Source organism: Bos grunniens, chromosome 13 (genome assembly GCF_055505025.1).
Source record: "Bos grunniens cultivar Pamir isolate PY7600 chromosome 13, Bosgru_T2T1.0, whole genome shotgun sequence".
In the NCBI taxonomy this organism is placed as follows: domain Eukaryota; kingdom Metazoa; phylum Chordata; class Mammalia; order Artiodactyla; family Bovidae; genus Bos; species Bos grunniens.
In genome coordinates, this window is record NC_141177.1 from 18829164 (window position 1) to 18849523 (window position 20360).

A 20360-nucleotide genomic window follows, 5' to 3' on the forward strand; every position below is an offset into this window, starting at 1 on the left:
CCAGTTCATACCTTCCTGCCTCAGGCCCGGGCATTTCTACAGCACTTCTAGGCAGCACACAGAACTGACTCTGACTCAGGGATGGGCGTCTGCCTGGTCCTGTCAACAGGGCTCAAGCTTCCTGTGGACAGGGGCTCTGTCTTGTGAGCCTTCTGCAGCTCGTCTCTGTCAGAATGCAGGCAGATGACAAATTCATGCCGCTTGACAGGAATCTTTAGTGAAGCCTTCCTTAACAGATGCTCTTGATGTACTGCTGTTTCCCAGCTATACTGTAAAGACAGCAGCAGAGAACAAATGCCAAGACCCAGGGTTTATTACTGAAGGGGGAGGTGACAGAGGGTGAGGGACTGGATAATGAGTTCTCGCGAGAGGCTGCAGATACCCACTTGGCCAGGGCAAGGCATTCTCGGGGTGACTGCAGGTTGGCAACAAGTGTTGTGTCCTCATTCCCCTGTGAGTCAGGGCCTGCCTTCAGCCTTGTGGGTTTCCTCCCCTCTTCCTGGGAATGTCCGCCGACCTGGGGCTCCCAGGTTGGGTCACAGAGCCAGAACTTGTTCTGGCCAACTGCAACTGTGTGGAGCGGCCACAACCCACTCTACCACCATCTTGTCTGTCTGCGTGCTCCCAGGCTGTGGCTGCTACCTGGAGGCGCCTTGAGCAGGGCTGGGGCTGGGGCACAGCAGGATGGGCCCGGGCGATGTCAGGCTTTGAGTCAGGGACTCATCCAGCTTGCGGGTCTCGGCCTCCAGGACAGTGGCCTCGGGGGCCTGGGCCACGGCCAGGAGGGAGTGAGAGAGGCTGTGGTGCAGGCCCGCCAGCTCACGGTTCGTCTGCACCGAGCGGGCGATGTAGTCCTGCTTCTGCTTCCGCTCCAAGGCCAGCTGGGCTCGCAGGAGGGCCACCTGGGGGGCAGGAAAACCAAGAGGGCAAGAGCCATGGAGGACCCTGAAGCTGCCCACCCCCTCCTTGCTTGGCTCCTGTGGCTCTTGTCAGACCAGCCTTTGAATCAACTCCACACCCATGAATCTCAGGATTAGGCTTTACAGTATATAGGGCAAGGGCTGTTGGGAATCAGAGAATCCAGTGATTGTCAATCCTGGCTGCACAGGAGGCTCAAAGAGGGAGCTTATAAAAAAACAAAACTATTCATGTGTTTACAGGTAATAAAATGCCCAGATTTTAAGTACATTTTAACATATTTCCTAACATACATATTCATGTATAACTACTATCTCAATCAAGATACAGAACGGTTTAATTGCTATAGAAAGCTCCATCATGCCCCTTTGGGAGATTTTAAGAAACATTCTGACTTAACTAGACAAGATGAGGCCTGAGCATCAGTAATTTTTTCAAAGCTCCCCAGATGATTCTAATGTGTATAAGGGTTGAGAATCACTGACTGATCCATTTCTCAGATGGGTACACTGAGGTGGAGTTATTGGGAGCTCAGGGCACATTCAGGATGAGGGTGGGGCAAGAGAGGCTCCTCGTCGAGTGCAAAACTTCAGGAGGTGCTCCAGGTCCAAAGGGAGGCCTGCCCTGCCTCATCCTAGTCTGGGCCTGTCTCAGCGATCACTTTATATGAGTCTAACAGAATTCAAAGTGAGAGCTTGAGGTATAGTCAGGGCCTTCCAGTAGTGACTACTGATTTCTGGCACAGGTTCTGAAATCAGAACTTCATAGTTTTAATTACTCCTGGGCCTTGCAAGACAGGGTGAATCTTCAGGTGAGACCTCAGAGGCAAAAAGGCACTTGAAACAGGTTCCTGGAGCTTGACCTGAGCTCTGGGGTATGGATCCTGGTGCCTGTGCCAGGCTGCTCTGCCTGGTGTGCTGATGACAGTCCTGCCTGCAAGCGTGCATGTGAGGGTGGAGGAGGCCTGGGTGCTTTTGCTTGGTTCAGGCTGTCCTGTGAGAATCCTCTGTCTGCTCCTCAGCCTTCTTCCCTTCCCTTTCTCAGTAGGCGGTCTGGGGCCTGGAGCATACTTTCTTCCCCGCTCCCACCCTAAGCATAGGAGAGGTTAAGTGCACTCAGTGTAGTAGGTAGAGCTGGGACGGCTCTGCTTGCCTCCCATGGGGTCTGCAGTTCTTTGAGGCACGAACTATCTTCCCCCTCCCTGCTGGACACGCACGAGGGACCAAGCACATAGCAGACACCAAAGCCTTGCTGTCAGAGTACCAGGGAGGGAAAGAGCCTTAGAAGATGGAACCTTCTGGAACGTACCTCTTTCTGCAGCTCAGCCACGTGCGTGGCATCCGAGGAGACTTTCTGTCCTCCTCTTCCATCCTGGGGGAGACAAATATTGTTCCAGGGGAACAGGCCTTCCATCCGGGGTTTGTGCAGGCCTCCCACAATCCTGGGGCACCAGGGCCTGGGGGCAGGAGAGGCCTCAGAGGGTCTAAACCAAACCAATGGGCAACGCCCATGGAGACTTGATGCCAAATGTCCCAGAGGTTTGGATGGGATTGGCTTCTTTGAGGCACCTCATTTAAAGTACACCGCACATCTGCCTCGTGCTGATCCCGGGCAGCGCGTGAAGGATGCAGAGGGGAAGTGGGACAAGGGCCCTGCCCTTGGGAAGCTCTCTTTAAAGGAAGGGGGATGGAGGGCTGGGACGTGCTCAGCCACTAGGGACAGTCCCTGCCTGCCAGGCTCCAGGACTGTCGACTGATGGGCATAACTCAGTCAAAAGAGTGGTTTGCGGTGTCTTCCCCTAAATCTTTCTGGCCACAGAAAAGATTGAGGGCAGGAGGAGAAGAGGGTAACCGAAGATGAGATGGTTGGATGGCATCACTGACTCAATGGGGAAGCCTGGCGTGCTGCAGTCCTTGGGCTTGCAAAGAGTCAGATGCGACTTAGTGACCAAACGACCACCAGGAAACACCTTGGACCCATATCTTGTTAATTCAGTATTGCAAAGGGCAAGGAAGTCTAAGAGGTCCACGAAGCTGCTATTGAGCCCCTAGGTACATCGGGATGTGGCAAGCACCACACACTGGGAGAGACCAGAAACCCATGAGCTTTGCTCCCAGGAGCCTGAAGCACTGGTCTTGGGGCAGATGGACTGAACATCAGCAAAGGCTGCTCAGAAGGCAGGGCTGCCAGCCTTGATTCAAGGCCCAGTCACTGATGTTGGGCCTCTTTCCTGGGTCAGGGACAGTGCTAGGCGGGGCAGAGCCTGGTCAGGACGGGCCCTCTGGACTGGCTGAATCGGCTTCTTGCCTTGGATACACATTGCAGAGGACTGTTTCTGGTGGCCGGGCTTGGGCTCTCCGGAAGCTGCAGTCAATGAAAATGGACAAACCTGGGGTGTGGGGGACGGTGTTGTGGCTCCACTGCTCTCTAGGACCCCTGCCCTCGACGCGCGCATGGACTCCCTCTTCAGTTTCCTCCGCTCTCGCTCCACCTGCAGAGATTGGGTATGAGTGAGAGCCCAGGGCTTGGGCTTGGCTCTGGGCTGCAGCTGAGCCGCCTTTTTGGGGAGCAGGCTGGTGTGAGGGGTGTGGTGTGAACATAAGGGGTCGTGAGAAGCTGAACTGCATGGAGGAGAGTCTGTGCTGGGACAGCCCTGAGTGCACAGTGCTGCTGCAACAGAGGACGTGGGGCCAGCCTCCTGGGCTTCCAAGCAGGGCCAGCAAGTCTTCTGTAGAACTTCAGGCACTGTGGGCCATTCAATCTTTGTCACAAATACTGGTGCATCCCCACTTAACTTTATTTTCAGAAATGGAGAGCAGGCCAAATCTGGTCCTGGGCTATCGTTTCCAAACCCCCCGCTCCGGGGGCTGCAGGAGAAGTGGAGATGTGCACCTTTCTTCAGACTGGGGGCAGGAGCCAAGGACTGGAGTCACCCACCTGCTCCAGGGTGGTCCGCAGCTGGGCGTTGTGGTGCTGCAGCCGGCTCCGGTCAACCTCCAGCTGCGCCACCGCTCGCTGCAGGTGTTCAAGCCTCTGCTCCCAGCGCTGCTTCTCCTCTGCCTCAGGACTCGGCTCCATCTTCACCTCTGAGACCTGAAGGAAAGAGACCTGTCAAGCTCACCAGGGCAGCCCCTGAGACAGGGGAAGGCGGGGGAGCTAGACAGAGGGCAAAGGATGAACCAGGCAGGTGTGCGATTCAGGGACCCAACTCTCAGGGGAAGGGGACAAGCCCCTGGACAGGCACTCCCTCCTGGGCCATCTGTTCTCCAGGCCCCCAGCTCACCTCTCCCAGCCGGATGCCGGGCTCTCCTCCAGGCCCCTGTTCTGCTTGGCTGGTCAGGCCCAGGCTGTGGAGTCGCTCCTTCTCCAGAGCTTGTCTGGTGAGCTCTAGTTCGTCCTGGGACATCAAGGTGCAAAGCAAGTCACATCATGGTGACCGCACATTCAGAAAGTGAGAGGAACATCCGCATGTCCACTCCACCCTCCATCGTCAACAATCTCATCAGGTTTATAGTCTTATTTTTCTTGGCACCTCTCAGCTATTCTAGTGCAGAACCTTCATTTTACAGACGGATAAAACAAAGGAACAGAGGAGGATCTTCCCAAGGATACACGGTGGTCTAGGACTAAAATCTGTCTCAGTTTATTTATTTTTATTTTTTGGCCATGTTGCATGGCTTGCAGGATCTCAGTTCCCCAACCAGGGGTTGAACCAGGGCCATGGCAGTGAAATCCCAACCACTAAACCACCAGGGAACTGCCTGGACCTGTCTCATTTTAGATCTTGCCTAAGCTAAGTGACAACTGAGAGCACTAGGAATCACGCAGAGGTGGGAACTGTGTCATCGCTTACTGGCTATGTGACTTGGGTCAAGATAGGAGCTCTCTCCAGACCCCAACCACCTTTGTAAAATACAAAGCGTAGATCAAGCCTCTGGGGTTAAACCTTTTTGGATAAATGGGAAGACTAGTGTTTAGATTATTTTCTAGACGCTTGAGGGTTCATAAATAGCAAAGGTCAAGAGGGGAGACAGAGAAGAGAAGCAGATAGTCTACTTGTGCGTGGTGGCCGTCTGGGAGGGAGGAGAAACTCAGGAGTACGAGGCCATGCTTGAAAGTCAGCCTGCTTAGGTCTAATCCAAGTTCTGCCCATCATGAGCTGGATGATCACCGACAGGTTACTTAACCTCTTTTACGGGTTATTCCTCAACTATAAAATGAAGATATTAACTGTTCCTGCGTCTCAGGGTTGTTGTAGAAAAAGAAAGTGAGAGAACAGTGCCTGGCATGTAAAATGCTTAAAATAAAAACTGATGCTACTGTATAAATGTCCATCGACAGATGAATGGATAAAGAAGAGATGGTAACTATATACAATGGAATGTTTTTGAATGGATAAAGAAGATGTGGTAAATATATATAATGGAGTGTTACTCAGCCATAAAAAGAATGAAACAATGTCATCTGCAGCAACATGGACAGCCTTAGTAAGTAAAGCAAGTCAGACAGGTAAAAACAAATATATCACTTATACTTAGAATCTAAAAAAATGATACAAATGAATTTATTTACAAAACAGAAGCAGACTCGCAGATACAGAAAGCAAACTTACGGTTACCAAAGAGGAAAGGGGGAAGAGGGATAAATTAGGAATTTGGGATTAACAGATATACACTACACTATTATATATAAAATAGATAAACAAGGATTTGCTTGTATTACACAGGGAACTATATTCACTATCTTATAATTACCTATTAATACAAGGGAAAAGAATCTGGAAAAGAATATAGGTATATTCAGTTATATATATATATATTAATATATATATACATATACACACACACACACACTCTGCTATGTACCTGAAACACTGTAAATCAACTATACCTCAATTTTAAATAATAATGCTACTGGGACTTCCCTGGTGGTCCAGTGGCTAAGACTCCTCGCTCCCAAGGCAGGGGACTCAGGCTTAATCCCACACGCCACAACTAAGGCCTGGCCCAGCCAAATAAATACTGTGACGCTACTAGGAAGCGGGCTCCTTCTGAAAAACGTCCTTGAGTATTTTGGGAATGGGGGTACCAACCTGAACTCCATTACTGAGTAAACACGGCTCAGTAATTCCCAAGTATAGAAAGTGCCTTCCCGCCCACCTATGTATCTGACTTTTTTCTGTGCCGGTAAGAATAGGCCTAGAAATAGGAGAGGAGTCCCACTTACTGAAAGCTTCTTTCTTGGGCACTTTATATTATTGCTTTTTGGACTCAAAATGGCTGTATGGGGCTGATATTATCATTCCATATTTTATCAATGAGAAAAACGAGTCAGAGAAGAAAAAGCACTTACCCCAGGTCACACAGCTACTAAACTGCAGAACTGTATTTCAAATCCAAGAACTTGACTCCAAAGTTCATAAATGAAACCCTTTGTGTGCATATTGTATTTTAACCAGAACAGAGATTTGGGGGCTCCGGGAAGGCTAGTCCCTGCAGGGCTGTGTGTCTGAGGTCGGGGAGGGGGTTCTCCAGTGCTCACATCCAGTCAAGGGACCAGGATATAGAGTCGACTTATCAGGGAAAATGGGCTGGGCTCCTCTGGGTAAAATAGATAATACCTCTCTACGTCCAGCAGTAAACCCAGCTCTCCTGATGGCCCACTGTGTGCAGACCTTGTGCTCAGTGCAAACATGACTAAGACATGGCCCTGACCTGAGGATAAAGGTCATACTCTAAGGTCACTTCCTCTGCCGTTCAACATCCTGCCTAGAGGAGCCCACTTTTTCTAGCTGTTGATATCTCCCAAGTCTCTACCGCTGGCCTCAATCTCATCCTTTACCTTCAGCTCAGTTTACAGACCCGCCCACTGGACCTGTCCCCTTGCAGGTCCCACAGGTACGTCACTCGTTTCCAAACTGACCACACTATTTCCCTCTTGTTCCCCAAACCCTCCTCTATCTCAGTGAGCAGAAACCTGGGCCCTGTCTTTACTTTGTCATTTCTTCGTGTCTCCATCCACACTTCCTATCTCAGGTCACCACCTCCCCGCTGACTCCCACTTACAGCCTCCTACTCAGTCTCCCCAGATCTCCAGCTGCTCCACAGGGCAGCCTGAGCCATCTTTATGAACTATTATATATCTGATTCTGTCATTCCCTGGGCCCAAACCCTTCATCCGCTTCCCACTGGTCATCCAGGTCCTCAACATGCTGACAAGCCCTAAACGATGGGCCCCTGCCATCCTCTCTGCTCTTGCCAGCCCCCTGCTCTACGTCCCAGGCAGCCTCAACTCCCTGACTGATATTCTACGTTCTCTCTCCCCTCCTTTTCTCCTCTCCCTCCCCTACCTGTGCTGGGCTACTTCCTTACCGGTCCCTTCAGATCTAATCTCAAACATCACTTTTACCAGGAAGCCTTTTGGGACCCAGGAAAGGCGGGGCATCCCTCTGGTTTGCTCAGAGCACACTAAACTAATCCTAATTAAGCACTAACCCCAAGAGCTGCATGCACGGCACAATAATCGCTCTCCCACTAGACCGTTAACTCTGGGAGGGCAGAGTCTGTGGGTGTCGCCTTGCCCCTCCCACCCCACACTAGCACACTAACTGGGATTCCACTGTGTTGAGGTGTCCGTGACCTCACCTTTACTTACACCCTGAGGTGCAGATGGCCCCGGAGTCTTACCCGCCACGACGTGACTCACCTGCAGCCTCTGCTGCTCCGAGTCCCGCTCCAGCACGGAGGCCTGTAGGAGCAGGGCCGCCTCCTGCAGACTGCTCACACTGGCCTTGCTCTGGGCCAGGGACAGTGCCAGGTGCTGGGCCTTCTCCCTCCACTCGATCTCCCTGGCCTCCGTCTGCCTCAGGGCCCTCTGCAGTCGCTCCAGCTCCCGCTGCAGCCTGGGCCCTGAGGAGTCGAGTGGGGGAGACGGCTCCTCCCTGGGCGAGGTTTTGTGGCTGTGGGGTGCGTCCTCCAGATCCTTCCTTTGCTGGGCCTCCCGCAGCTCCAGGAGCTCGTCTTCCTTTTGAGCCAGGGTCCGCTGTAGCTCCCTGAGGCTCTCCCGGAGGCCCCTCACCTCTTCCCCTTCTCTCTCGTGCCTGCGCTCCTGCTTCTCTTGGGCCAGAGACTTCTCTAGCAGCTGCCCCTGCCTCCTCAGCTCTCTCAGCTCTTTGTCCCTCTGGGCAAGCGCCTGCTGGAGCTGCTGCACAGTCTCCTGGTGCCGGAGGTCCCCGTCTTGGATCTCACCTTCCCGCTTCCTCAGGGTCTCCTCGAGCTGCCGGGCTTGGGCCTGGCAGGAGTCCAGGGCGGCCTGCAAGGTGGCCGTGCTGGCCTCCAGGTTGCGGCTCAGTTCAGCCTGCCCATGAAGATGCTGCTCTTTCTCCCGCAGGGCGGCCTGAGCCTGGCCAAGGGCCTTCTGCAGAGCTTCAGCCTGGCCGCGGGCAGCCTCCTCCTGCCGTTGGGAGGCCTGGCCCTCTGCCCGTAGGGCCTCCAGCTCCCTGTCACGGGCGTCGAGCAGCGCCTCTGCCTGCAGCCAGCTGTCCCGCAGGCCCCGGACCTCCGCCTCATGCTCCTGGGCCTGCTCGGCACATTGCTGCTGGAGGGCCCGCAGCACCTTCTCCTGCTCCCGAGCCTCTGCCCGAAGGTCACCCAGCACCTCCTCCAGGGCCTGGCTCCGCCGCCCCTCCACTGCCAGCTCTTCCTGGAGCCTCCGCGCGTGTTCCTTGTGGTCCTCGAGCTCAGCCCGGCGCTCCTCCAGGGCAGCATGCGCCTGCTCCAGGGCGGTCTGCAGTGAGTCCGCCTGCTCCTTCACATTCTTCTCCTGGTCCTGGGCCTCTTGCTGCTGCAGGGCCTGGAGCTCCTGGGTCCTGTGCACCAGGACCCTCTGGGTCTCTTCCAGCCGCCCCTGAAGCTCCTGCTCTTTCAGCTGCCCCTGGTCCCGGGCTTCCTGCAGGTGCTGCTGCAGGACCGCAATCTCCTGCTCCCGCTGGGTCAAGAGGAGGCTGGTCTCACGCACCTTCCTGTGGAGGCCCTGGAGCTCCTGTTCCAGCTGGTCCCTGTGTTCCCGAAGCTCCTGGATGTGCTCCTGCTGGCACTCCACCTCCTTCTCCTTATCCCGCAGGATCAGCTTCATGTGCTCCAGGCTTCCACGCTGAGCTTTGCTCTGGCCCTTCCCTTCCTCTGCCCACTCCTGCCTCAGCTGCCGCTGCGAGACCAGCTCCCGGCCCCGCTCTCTCAGGGCCAGCTTGATCTGCTCCAGGTCTTCCTCCAGGATCTTGGTCTGCCGGCTCCGCTGATCTTCCAGGGCCTGCGTCCTCTCCTTCAGCAGCACTAGCTCCTGCTCCCTCCTCTCCAGGTCTTGACTCAGACGCTCTTTCTGCCTCTGCAGATCCCGGATCTGGTCTTGCTGGGCCATGGCCTCCTGCTCCTTCTCCTGGAGCTCACTAGCCAGGAGAGTGCTGTGGCCCTCCAGCTCCTGGATCCGGCTGCCCTGTGCCAGCAGTTCCTGGCTCCTTTCCTCCAGGTCCAGCGTTAGGTGGGTCAGTGCCACCCTCTGTGCTTCCCTCTGGCCCTCCAGCTCCTCTATCGCCTTTCGCTGGCTCTCCGTTTTGTGACGCTTCTCCTCGAGCTCCAGGGCCAGGCGTTCCGTCGTAACCAGCTGCTTCTTCAGGTCCTGAATCTGGCCTTTCTGGGACTCGATCACTTGGACCTTCTTCTCAAGTTCCAGGAGATGATGCTCTAGGATGCTCGTCTGTGTCTCCCGGTCCTTCTCAAGTTCCCGGATCCGCTCTCTCTGCAGGGCCAGCTGCTGCTCTCGCTCCTGAACAGCCACGGGGAGATGCTCTAGCACAGACCTACACTCCTCCAGCTCCTGGATCTGTCCCTGCTGTAGATCCACCTCTCGGTTCCTCTTCTTCAGGTCCAGAGACAGCACTTCCAACACAGCCTTCTGCATTTCCCGTTGCTTCTCCAGTTCCTCGATTTTCCCCTGCAGAGTCTCCACCTCCCCTTCTCTTTCCGAGAGGGCCTGGGCCAGGCGAGCCAGATTCTCCTGCAGAGCCTTCCCCTGGGCCACTTTCAGCTCACCCTGCTCCTGCAGGGCCTGGGCTCGCTGGCGCTCACTCGCCACCTCCTCATTTTTCAGTTTCAGGGCTGAGCGCGCCATCCGAAGATCTTCCTCCAGGGCCACAGCAGCACTTGCCTGAGCCCTGGCTTCTGTGATAGAGGCTTGGAGATGTTCCACCTGGGCAGTCAGGCTCTCCTTGGCTGCCTGCAGTAACTTGCGCTCACTCTGGAAAACGAGATACAAAACCACCTTAAAGCTGTGCTTCCCTCAAACTGTCACTCCAACAAGGGCCTTTTCTTTCTTTCCTCTGTAGTGTCAGCCTTGTCAAGGATGTGAGCAAAAGGAACTGAGCATTCTACTCAGGCTGATGTTGTAAAAGAACATCCCGACCACACTTTTAGGCTCTGCTCTGCTCTGCTCAAAGAAAGTCTGATGCAAATCAGCCATCCCAGACTCTAGTCCTTCAGGTCAAGGATAAAGATCTCAACCTCAATGCAGAAAGAGCAATTAAAGGAGGATTCACTGAGGCCTTCATAATGGTCCTCAGGGCTGTGGGGACAGCCAGAGAAATGGAGCCACTGCTGAAGAAAGCTGGGCACTATATATGCATGGGGTTTGACCAGGGGCTAGGATGGGAGCCCCAGCCTTGGCGCCTCCCCAGTTCAGTACCACCTTACCTGGGCTTCCACTCCTTGCAGCTCTGCTTGCTGGAGGCGACTCTGTAAGGATGCCACAGTTTCACGCAGTTCCATCAGCTCAGATTCTAGGGAGTTCTGTTTGCCTTCCCACTTGGATTTCTCTTTGGGAAGAGATGGAGGAAGGCCCATGATTGGGGTGTTGGAAAAGAGGGATGTACAGGTAGATGGGAGAAGGGAAGCAGAAACAAAGGAGGAAAAGGCCAAGAAGGAGAGAATTACATCCAGTTTCATAGAGACATGACCCTTCTGCCCACTGCTCTGTTTGTCTAGGCTCCCTGCTGCTTCCAGACCCCTGTCTGCATCTGCTGCCTGACAATTGTGCCAACACTTCTCATCCCGATCACACAGGTTCTCAAGCCTGGATTCCAGACAGGGTTGAGCTTCATGACATGGGATGTCCTTTTCAGCCAGCAATTCTAGGATTTTGCAGGGGTTCCTAGAGACCAGGGCAGCTCTGCTGGGGCCCTCCATTTCTGCAAAAGGCACCAGAACTCAGCTCTGTGTATGGCTCTCACTGAGCCCTGTGGGACATTTTAAGACCCAGATCCATTCCCCACATTGTCTTCTTCTCTTCTGTAGTTGAGCCTTGAGCCTGAAGACACTCCTCTTTCTTTTCCTGGTGGTCAACACCCTTCCCAGCCTTGATTGTAGCACAGATACATTCTCCCCAGGTTCCCCCCTTTTCTATTTCCCAAATAAGCTCAGGATCCTGCTGATCACTTTGAGAATAGTTGGGGATGACAAAATAAGTAACACTGATAAATGATAATGACAGAATTTTATGGTGTTCTTTGAGACTAGGCCTTAGGTAGCCAGTTTTTTCAACCTGCAGACAGAAAAAATGGAAGCCTAGCCAGCAACTTCCCTGAGTTCACCAAATCTGTTCCTCCTAATCTCTTCTGCCAGGATGGCTCTCAAAGGCTAAGCAAAGCATGAAAAGTAGTTCACGGGGTTCACCACTCCTTTGGAGATGCCTCTGGGTATCTTCTTGCAGCTGTGGGCAAGCAGTAAAGAGTGGTTCCCAGGCCGATCCCACCCCTCTGGGCCTTTCCTCACACTTTAGTCGTGTCTGACTCTTTGCAACCCTATGGACCATAGCCCGCCAGGCTCCTCTGTCTATGGGATCCACCAGACAAGAATACCGGCGTGGGTTGCCCTTTCCTCCTCCAGGGGATCTGCCCAACCCAGGGATCAAACCCAGGTCTCCTGCACTGCAGGTGGATTCTTTACCACTAGCGCCACCCGTGAAGTCTGCCATTCCTCTCTTCCCCTCAAACCCCTCCTGCCTTGAGCTTCTCACCTTCCTCATTCTGGGAGAGCTGTCTCTGCAGAGCCTGCAACTCTGTGTGGACCTGGCTCTTCTCGGCTTCCATATCACTGAGACGCTGTTCCAGCTTCTGGGCTTGATCCCGCAGATCATCCTGGGAAAGAAAGTGTGTGGAACTCAAGTGCCACGTCTTCCGGAAGTGTGTGGAACTCAAGCTCCACGTCTTCCATGATGTCGCCCCAGTCCAGGGCCTGAGCCCTCTAGTCCCTCAGGCTCTGTCAGGGTTTGCCATCGAGGACCTACTCTCAGATTGCTGGGTTATTTACCTCTGAATTCATGTGCATCTGGCTCCCAGAAGTGATGACAGGCTCTGCCCCAACTGGCTGGAGCCTGACTTCCCCTTCTGACCCGTCTGTCTTTGAAACAGAACTCCTACTGAAGTCTTAGCCCAGGATCCCTCTCCTCTTCCTGAATCACTTCACATTTTAGCTCAAAGGTCACTGCTTCCTTTCTTCCGACCCTCTCAAGTCAGATTGCACTGCCCCTACCTCCTATTATCAGAATGTGCACCTGTTACTGATCTAGTTAATTCTAGCAGCTCAGCTTTATCTCAGGACAAAGCTGGGTTGCTCAGCCCTGTCATGAGCCTTCCTGAGGGCAGAGAGCAGGTGTTTCTCCTTTCTGTATCCCTAGCTCAGAGTGCATGCTGCTGCTGCCGCTAAGTCGCTCCAGTCGTGTCCGACTCTGTGCGACCCCATAGACGGCAGCCCATCAGGCTCCCCCGTCCCTGGGATTCTCCAGGCAAGAACACTGGAGTGGGTTGCCATTTCCTTCTCCAATGCATTAAAGTGAAAAGTGGAAGTGAAATCACTCAGTCGTATCCGACTCCCAGCGACCCCATGGACTGCAGCCTACCAGGCTCCTCCATCCATGGGATTTTCCAGGCAAGTGTACTGGAGTGGGGTGCCACTGCCTTCTCCGTCAGAGTGCATATTGACACTCAATTTTCACTAACTGATAGGTTCACCATAAGGTGGGATTTGGAGGACATTTCATATTGTCTTGGGCCTAGAATGTTCCTATAAACGGCAACCTCAAATCTCAGTGATCCCCATTTGTTGGTTTCTTCTTGGAGGTCTTGGCACCAAGAACAATTTGTGGCTGAGAGGAAAATGATGTAAAGCAATATCCCAGATCTACACAGAGTATCACGGTTTACAGGGCTCACCTGAGTCCCTCGCTCATTTAATCCTCAAAACCTGGTGAAGTGGGCACAGTGTACCCTAATTTACTAAAGAAACCAAGGTCCAGGAAGCCGAATGCTTTATTCACGGCTGCCAGGTAGTAAGCAATAGAGGCAGAACTCATTCCAACTTGATGTCAGAAATAAAACAGGTCAGGGACTTCCCTGGTGGTCCAAGGAACCACCAGGGGGTTAGCATGGCTAAGTCTCCACGTTCCCAATTCAAGATGCCTAGGTTCAATCCCCAGTTAGGGAACTAGATCCCACACCCCGCAACTAGTAAGACCCAGCACCATCAAATAAATAATTTTTTTTTTTTTAAAGAAGAAATAACACAGGTCAGACTATGCCATGAGCCTTTTTCAGGGGAGGTGAAGAGCCTGAGGAAGGAGAACAGAGACACATACCCGGGCCTGCTGCGTCTTCCACAGGTCTTGGTGAAGCTTGTGGAGGGCGGCCGCCACTGCCTCAACTGAGAGAGCCGTCAGGAGGGGCCCTCTCTTAAAGAGGATCCTAGCGCCATTCTGGTCTGAAAAACGAGGAAACGCCTCCTGACCTGGCTGCACTCTGACATGAAATAGCCACACCACACCACCCAGACATGGCCCTGGCCTTCCTATCCACCCCTCCTCTCCTCAAAGAGTCCCCCTCAGCAGTTTGTTCATCGTGCCCTGGTCTGCATACCTAGGTGCCAGGCGCTTTGATGCGCACTAGAAAATGCCAGCTATCATTTGTTAGGCATTTAATAAGTGCCAGGACAGGGAAGCCTGGCGTGCCGCAGTCCATGGGGTCGCAAAGAGTTGGACACGACTGAGCGTGTGAACAAGTGCCAGGGACTGAGCGGGTGATTTTATTTCTGTCATTTCATTAACTCCTCAGAAAAATCCCGAGAGGTGGGTACTTATAACACCCTCCTTTTATAGTTGAGAAAATCAAGCTCATACAGGAGAGGTCACTTGCCCAAGGACACATGTCTAGCAAATGGCAGAGCTGGGGTTCACACTCTGACTGAATCCATCCCAGAGGCTGGGCCTTGGCCTTGATGCAGTACTGCCTGGAGAACTGCACCCCTCTCCTCCACCCCTCGAGCTAGGCCTGGCTTTGCCCAAAGGCCTGAGGTCCTGGATGGCTCCCTCACCTGGCTCCGGGCCCCAGAGGGAGGGTGCTGAGTCTCCCCCGCCGTTTAGCTCCAGCCTGCTCTCGCAGGCAGACCCCAGGGCCTGCTGCAGGACAGAATAGAGGCTGGCCAGCTGGACCTGGGCCTGGTGCCCAGGCTGCTGCTCGGCCACCAGCGCCTCCAGCCGGCTCTCTGTGCTGCGCAGGCGCAGCTGTAGTTGGGCCACCTTGGTCTCCTGGGCCCACAAGGAAGCTCGGAGCTGTTGTTCGGTGACTCGAGACGCCTCAAGCTCCTCCAGCAGCTGAGTCTCCTGGGCCAGGAAGTCAGCCTCCTTTTCCTTCACCTCCTGCTTCAGTAATTCCACCTGCCAGAGAAGATGTATGGTCACTCCGAGCAGGGAGTGGACACCCTCTCCCTGGACCCTCCCAGGACCAGTCCCACTCGATCCCCAGGGTTGTGCGGTTGTCTGAGGCTGGGAGGATTTCAGGAGGCTCAGCTCTCCAGCAGGAAGGCAGGGTCTGGAATGAGTGTCACCCCAGATCTGACCTACGCACCTACCTAAGGACTCCTAACACGTGGGCCTGGGCTGTATGCTCATGGGCTCTGGCCCTGGTCCCCTTGGCAACTATGCCAGCTTCCTGCTGTGATTAGAAATCTGCCTGAGAAACCTCCCTGGTAGTCTAGTGTCTTAGACTCTGTGTTCCCAATGCAGGGGGCCTGGGTTCAATCCCTGGTCAGGGAACTAGATCCCACATGCTGCAACTAAAAATATTTTGCGTGTCACAACAAAGGTGACACCCAACTAAGATCTGGGGCAGCCGGAAAAAGAGAGAATTCTTCTTGAAACCCTGATACTGAGTCAAAAGAAGACGAGTCACAATAATAATGGCTACCATTTACTGAATGCTTACTGTGCTCCTGACACTTTCTATACTCCTACAATGATTAAGAATTATCACCCTCGTTTTAGGGATGAATAAAGCGTATTCACACAACCAAGAAGCAGTAGGGCCGGGGTCACACCAGGACCGTCTAACAAGCAGACGGGTCCTACGCTACCGCAGTCTATGTCTGGCTCTCACTCCCTTCGTGCTTTTCCTCCCAGGTCCATCTTTCCTCCGTGCACAGGTCTGGGGTCCTGCTGTGAACAGACCAAGTCCATGGAAGGCCTCTTGCTGCCGCGGACCCGAGGGAAGTAATATTTGTTCCCCTTGCTGTGTCTTGCCGGGCAGACGAGGCACACTTGGCAGTGGCCAGGCTTGAACAGGCCTGCGTGAGCCCTATCCTCTGGGTACCATGTTCCGGTCATCAGCGGCCTGTTCTTGACTCTGGGTCAGGTTCCCACGCTCCACCCCACCCAGTCCTGGCTTCCCTCTCCCACCGGGGCTGCCAAGGCCCCAGCATGACTGAGCAAGCACCCGCTGACTCCAGAGGCCGGCTTCCACCAGGGAAGAGATTTCCTGCTGGGGTGGGAGATACCTGGGTGCTGAGCTCTTTCTGCCCGGCCTGGGCCTCCTGCATGTCCTGGCGCAGGGAGCTCAGCTCTTGCTGTTGAACAGAGTCAGCCTCTTGCAGAACAAGGAGTCTCTGTTCCTTTTCCACCAGCGACAGAGTCAGGCTAAAAAGAGAAGGGTCAAGTGCAAGTTCAACGCATGAAGCAGGGCACTCAAAGCGGGTACTCTGGGACAACCCAGAGGAGTGGGGGTGGGGAGGGACATGGGAGGGGGGTTCAGGATGGGGGGATACATGTGCACCCGTGACTGATTCATGTCGATATATGGCAAAAACCACCACAATAGTGTAAAGTAATTATCCTCCAATTAAAATTAATAAATTAATTTTTTAAAAAAGAGAGGGGGTCAGAGGGCCAGGCCATTCTCTTAGGCAACGAAGAACTACCTTCTCATCTGACTGCTCTAACATAGCATGGATAGTAACAGTAATGATCATGATTACAGGCTAAGAATAAAAGCCCGTGTTTATTGAGTACCAACTGATTGCTCCTAGGTTCTTCAACTTCACAATTTACTCTTTGGCAAATTCCAGAAATACCTACACAGTACCTCAAATTCAACACGTCCAATTCTTCCTGTCTCCTCTGCACCTCCCCTCCCCCCAGTCACCCCTGCTACATTCCTCAGCTCAGTGAATGGCCTCTCTATCCACCCTTAGAAGTCCTGACCACATCACAGAATTGTTCCCTCACTCTGCCTGTGAACATTCCAAGACTACATATAAACCGATCCCAACTCCCCTAACGTCCCTCAAACCCCTTCCCTCCTCCTCTTCCTTACCACCCCACCAGGGTTCCAGCTTTGGTATCTCTTATCTGGACATCTGTACCAGCCTCCTACCTCTAGTTTCATCAACAAAAGGGTTTCTCCCCACTCAGACTCCAGGTGACATAATCTGCCAATACCTTCCCTTGGAGATGATTTGATTAATGTCTTCTCCACAAAACCTTCAATTCTATTGCGACAGAGACCATATTGTCTTATTTAAACTATATCCCCAACCTCTGGCATAGTGTCTGGTGCGTGAGGCATGTTCTCCACTAAATGAGTGAATGAATGAAGTGCGAGCTGCAGAGACAGAGACCATGCCCTCTCTACACAGTTACCTGTAGAGCCCAGAGCTGGAGACATGAGTGGTTAGGGGACCTGAGCAAAGAACTGTCAACCTCACTGTGACCCCTGGATCCAGACAGGCCAAAGCCAACTCCATGGCCTGTCGAGCCTACCTGGCTTTTTCTCTCTCCAGCTCCTTCTGAATTCGGCTACACTCCTGGGCCTCTCTCAGCTTTTCCTGAACCTCCTGGTCCACGAACCTCTGGGAGGCTTCTTTGGAAAGCAGCTGAGACTTCAAGTCTTCCACCTGGAAAGTCAAGAGCATGAAGGCTGGGGATAGGCGGCCAGTGGAAGGATGCTTCTCATCTAGGACTTAGGGTCCTTCAAGGTTTACCACAGTCACCAGCCCATTCCCAACGCCCTGGAGGGCCTGCCACCCCTTAGGTGCTGGTCTTAACTATCTCCCTCCGCCAGCCATTCATAAGCCCCTCCCTACCTTTCAGCCTCATCACCTGTCTCCCCAGCCTCACATACGGTGTATAAAGGAGGCACAAGGAAAAACCTTGGCTGAATATAACTCTGTCCAAAGGCCAAATGATTATATTTTTTAAAAATAAACAATCCGAATACCATCTGATACAGGATTCTGAGAAGGAAAAGCAACCTGGTATAAAAACACTGGCTCTGTGGGGGAGGTTGGATCAAGGAGGCTGCCAAAAAAATGTGAGGTTTGGGTTTTCCTGGTGGCTGAGACAGTAAAGAATCCGCCTGCCAAGGTAGGAGACGTGGGTTCGATCCCCAGGTTGGGAAGATCCCCTGGAGAAGGAAATGGCAACCCACTCCAGTATTCTTGTCTGGGAAATCCCAAGGACAGAGGAGCCTGGGGGGCTAAAGTTCATAGGATCACAAAGGATCGGACACCACTTAGTGACTAAACAATAATGACCATGGTCCCCACTGAAAGAGGTTACTAACTATCCCAGGGGCCTGGGAGGCACATGCTCAGTTCTGAGCACCCTTCACTTCTCACTTAATAGTGGGGCCCCCCCTCCCCACCCCAAGCTCAGGCAGCAGGGCCAAGGTTTCCCCGTCCTGCCAGGGGGAGTGGGAGGGCCCGGCTGTGCTGGGGAAGGGTTGTGGGGCTGGGAGAGAGGAGCAGGGACCTGCTTCTGCAGGTCTGTCTTATCCTGCAGCAGGACGCGGCCCTCCTGCTGGAGGGTCGCCAGACTGTCTCTGTGCTGCTGGGCTGCCTGCTCCAGTGCCTGCTGAGCCTCCTGGAGCTGGGTCTGCAGCATCCCAGTGGTCTCCTGCAAGGGGAGAAGAGAGCAGGGAGGGGAAGAAAGCTTCCTTGGTCACGAAATCTGTGTTGCAGAGATTGTGTCGTATAAGTACTGGTTTTTAGGTTGGGTTGGCAAAAGCCAAGGCAGGGCCCAGCTGAGTCATGTTGCTTCCATGATACCTTGTCACCTCAAGTCCTCACCTCCTTCTCCTGCTCCTCCCTCACCAAGCGCACTGCTCGCCCAGGCCTTCTTGGCCAGGGCACCTTACTCAGACCACTGCAGCAGCTCCTGCCGGGTGGCCCGACTTCCACTTCATGCTGCCACACCCACACGCACACGTGTACACACACACACAATTCTCCCCTCAGCGGCTAAAGTATTTTAAAAATACATATAGTAAATCATGTCCCACTCTGCTTTTTAGATATCATCCAACACATTCCAGCTGTCCTTAGAACAAAACTCAAGCTCCTTCCATGGCTGACAAAGGGCTCCTGCCCCCAAGCTTATCAAGGGACTTGTCCCAGGTCCTTGCTGCCTGTCCCAGGTCCTTACAACAGCTATTTCTACTGCCTGAACTGTTTTTCAAATGGCTGGCTTCTTTTCTTAATGGTTTTATTGAGACTGAGCTCATATATCCTGCAACTGACCCATTTAAAGCAGACAATTCAGTGGTATTTAGCATATTCACAGGGTCGTGCCACGGTTACTGTGATCATTTTTTACCATTTTTATCAGCTGCAGAAACAAACTGCATACCCTCCCCATCCCCCAGCCCCACTTCCAACCACTCTTCTACTCTCTGTCTTCGTAGATTTGCCTGTTTGGGCTACTGCCTACAAGCGGAATAATATCCCATGCGGTCTCTTGTAACTGGCTTCTTTCACTTGGCAAAATGCTTTTAAGGTTCACCCTTTTTCTTCTAAGGGCCTGATCTTCAACCTTCGTGGCTCAGCTCAAATGTCACTTTCTCAGTGAGGGCCCCGCTGACCACCTTTGTCCAAAGAGGCCTCCTCTGAATCCCTCTCAGTTAGCTCGGCCTATTCATTTCCTTTATGGCCCTTATCGCGACCTACAATTATCTCACTTATTCTGTGTCCTCTCTGCCACTGTAAAAAACACCATGACTGTCACGTTCACCATTGTGCCACACCTTTCTGTCGGTCGAGTGTCAGCAGCTAGCCTGGGGCCTGGTGCAAAGAAGTGCCAAACAGCAGGTCAAGGTGAAAGAGTGGGGACTTCCCTGGTGGTCCAGTGGCTAGGAATCCGCCTGCTAATGCAGGGGACATGGGTTCGATCCCTGGTCCAGGAAGACTGCTGGACGTGCTGCAGGGCAACTAAGCCCCACAACTGCTGAGCCCGTGCTCTAGAGAGGCCACCCCAACGAGAAGCCCGAGGACTACATTGAAGAATAGCCCCCACTCACAACTACAGAAAGCCTGCACATAGAAACCAAGACCCAGTGCGGACAAAAATAAATAAATAAACATTAAAAAAAAAAAGAATCCACCTGCCTATGCAGGGGACATGGGTTTGATCCCTGGTTGGGGAACTAAGATCCCATATAACAGGGCAGCTAAGCCCACCTGCTGCAACTACGGAGCCTGCACGCCGCAACTAGAGAGAAGCCTGCACACTGCAACGAAAGATCCCTATGGAAAGATCCCTGCACACTGCGGCTAAGACCTGACACAGCCCAATAAATAAATATTTAAAAAAGAAAAACAGAACAGTGTGAAGGAGTGAATCGCCACTCCCTTTCCTCCCTGCCCAGGACCACCCTCCATACCTGCTCCTTTAACTGCTGAACCTTCATGTCCTGCCTCAGCCGCTCCAGCTGTTGGCTGGCCTCTGCCAGCTCCTTCTGGGTCTGCAGCAGTGTCTCCAGGAGGGACATCCTCTCCTTCTCTGTCTCGAGCTGCATCTGTGAAGGGGCAGGAGGGCCAGGGCTTGTTGGGTCAGGGGTCACCATGCTCATCCATGAAGCCACAAGCGCACGCCAGCTGCTCTAGGTTCTTCTGGCAAACGGGGTTAGGGGGGCAGCGGTTGCTGAGGGCAAAGGAAGGTTGGGACCACTGACTGAGAACCAGGAAGTGTGAAGGTTGCCACTGGTTTGCAAGCTGACAGGATGTGGTAAACGGCGGCCCTCCCTCAGGAAGTAGGACACACAGCCAGCCCTGCAGTTAACGGTGCCGATCACCTGC

At 53.3% G+C, this 20360-nt stretch overlaps 1 protein-coding gene across 13 annotated transcripts in view; it reads right to left on the bottom strand.

Annotated features, from left to right (window-relative positions):
• Positions 1-295: 295 nt before the first annotated feature.
• Positions 296-20360, bottom strand: part of CEP250 (centrosomal protein 250) — a 47479-nt gene continuing 27414 nt past the window's right edge. For 10 of the 13 annotated variants that reach the window (XM_086332119.1, XM_086332122.1, XM_086332121.1 and 7 more), the window contains 14 exons: positions 19946-20080; positions 18040-18183; positions 17050-17183; positions 15789-15927; positions 14331-14673; positions 13600-13721; positions 11983-12103; positions 10662-10783; positions 7624-10209; positions 4202-4315; positions 3856-4011; positions 3308-3409; positions 2227-2289; positions 296-902 (listed from right to left, as the gene is read on the bottom strand). In XM_086332119.1, the coding sequence (XP_086188245.1) occupies positions 639-902; positions 2227-2289; positions 3308-3409; positions 3856-4011; positions 4202-4315; positions 7624-10209; positions 10662-10783; positions 11983-12103; positions 13600-13721; positions 14331-14673; positions 15789-15927; positions 17050-17183; positions 18040-18183; positions 19946-20080 (4545 nt within the window). In that variant the 3' untranslated portion in view covers positions 296-638. Of the gene's footprint in view, positions 903-2226; positions 2290-3307; positions 3410-3855; positions 4012-4201; positions 4316-7623; positions 10210-10661; positions 10784-11289; positions 11677-11982; positions 12104-13599; positions 13722-14330; positions 14674-15788; positions 15928-17049; positions 17184-18039; positions 18184-19945; positions 20081-20360 lie in introns of those variants that run through there. The other 3 variants (XM_086332132.1, XM_086332124.1, XM_086332133.1) reach the window with 3 other exon arrangements.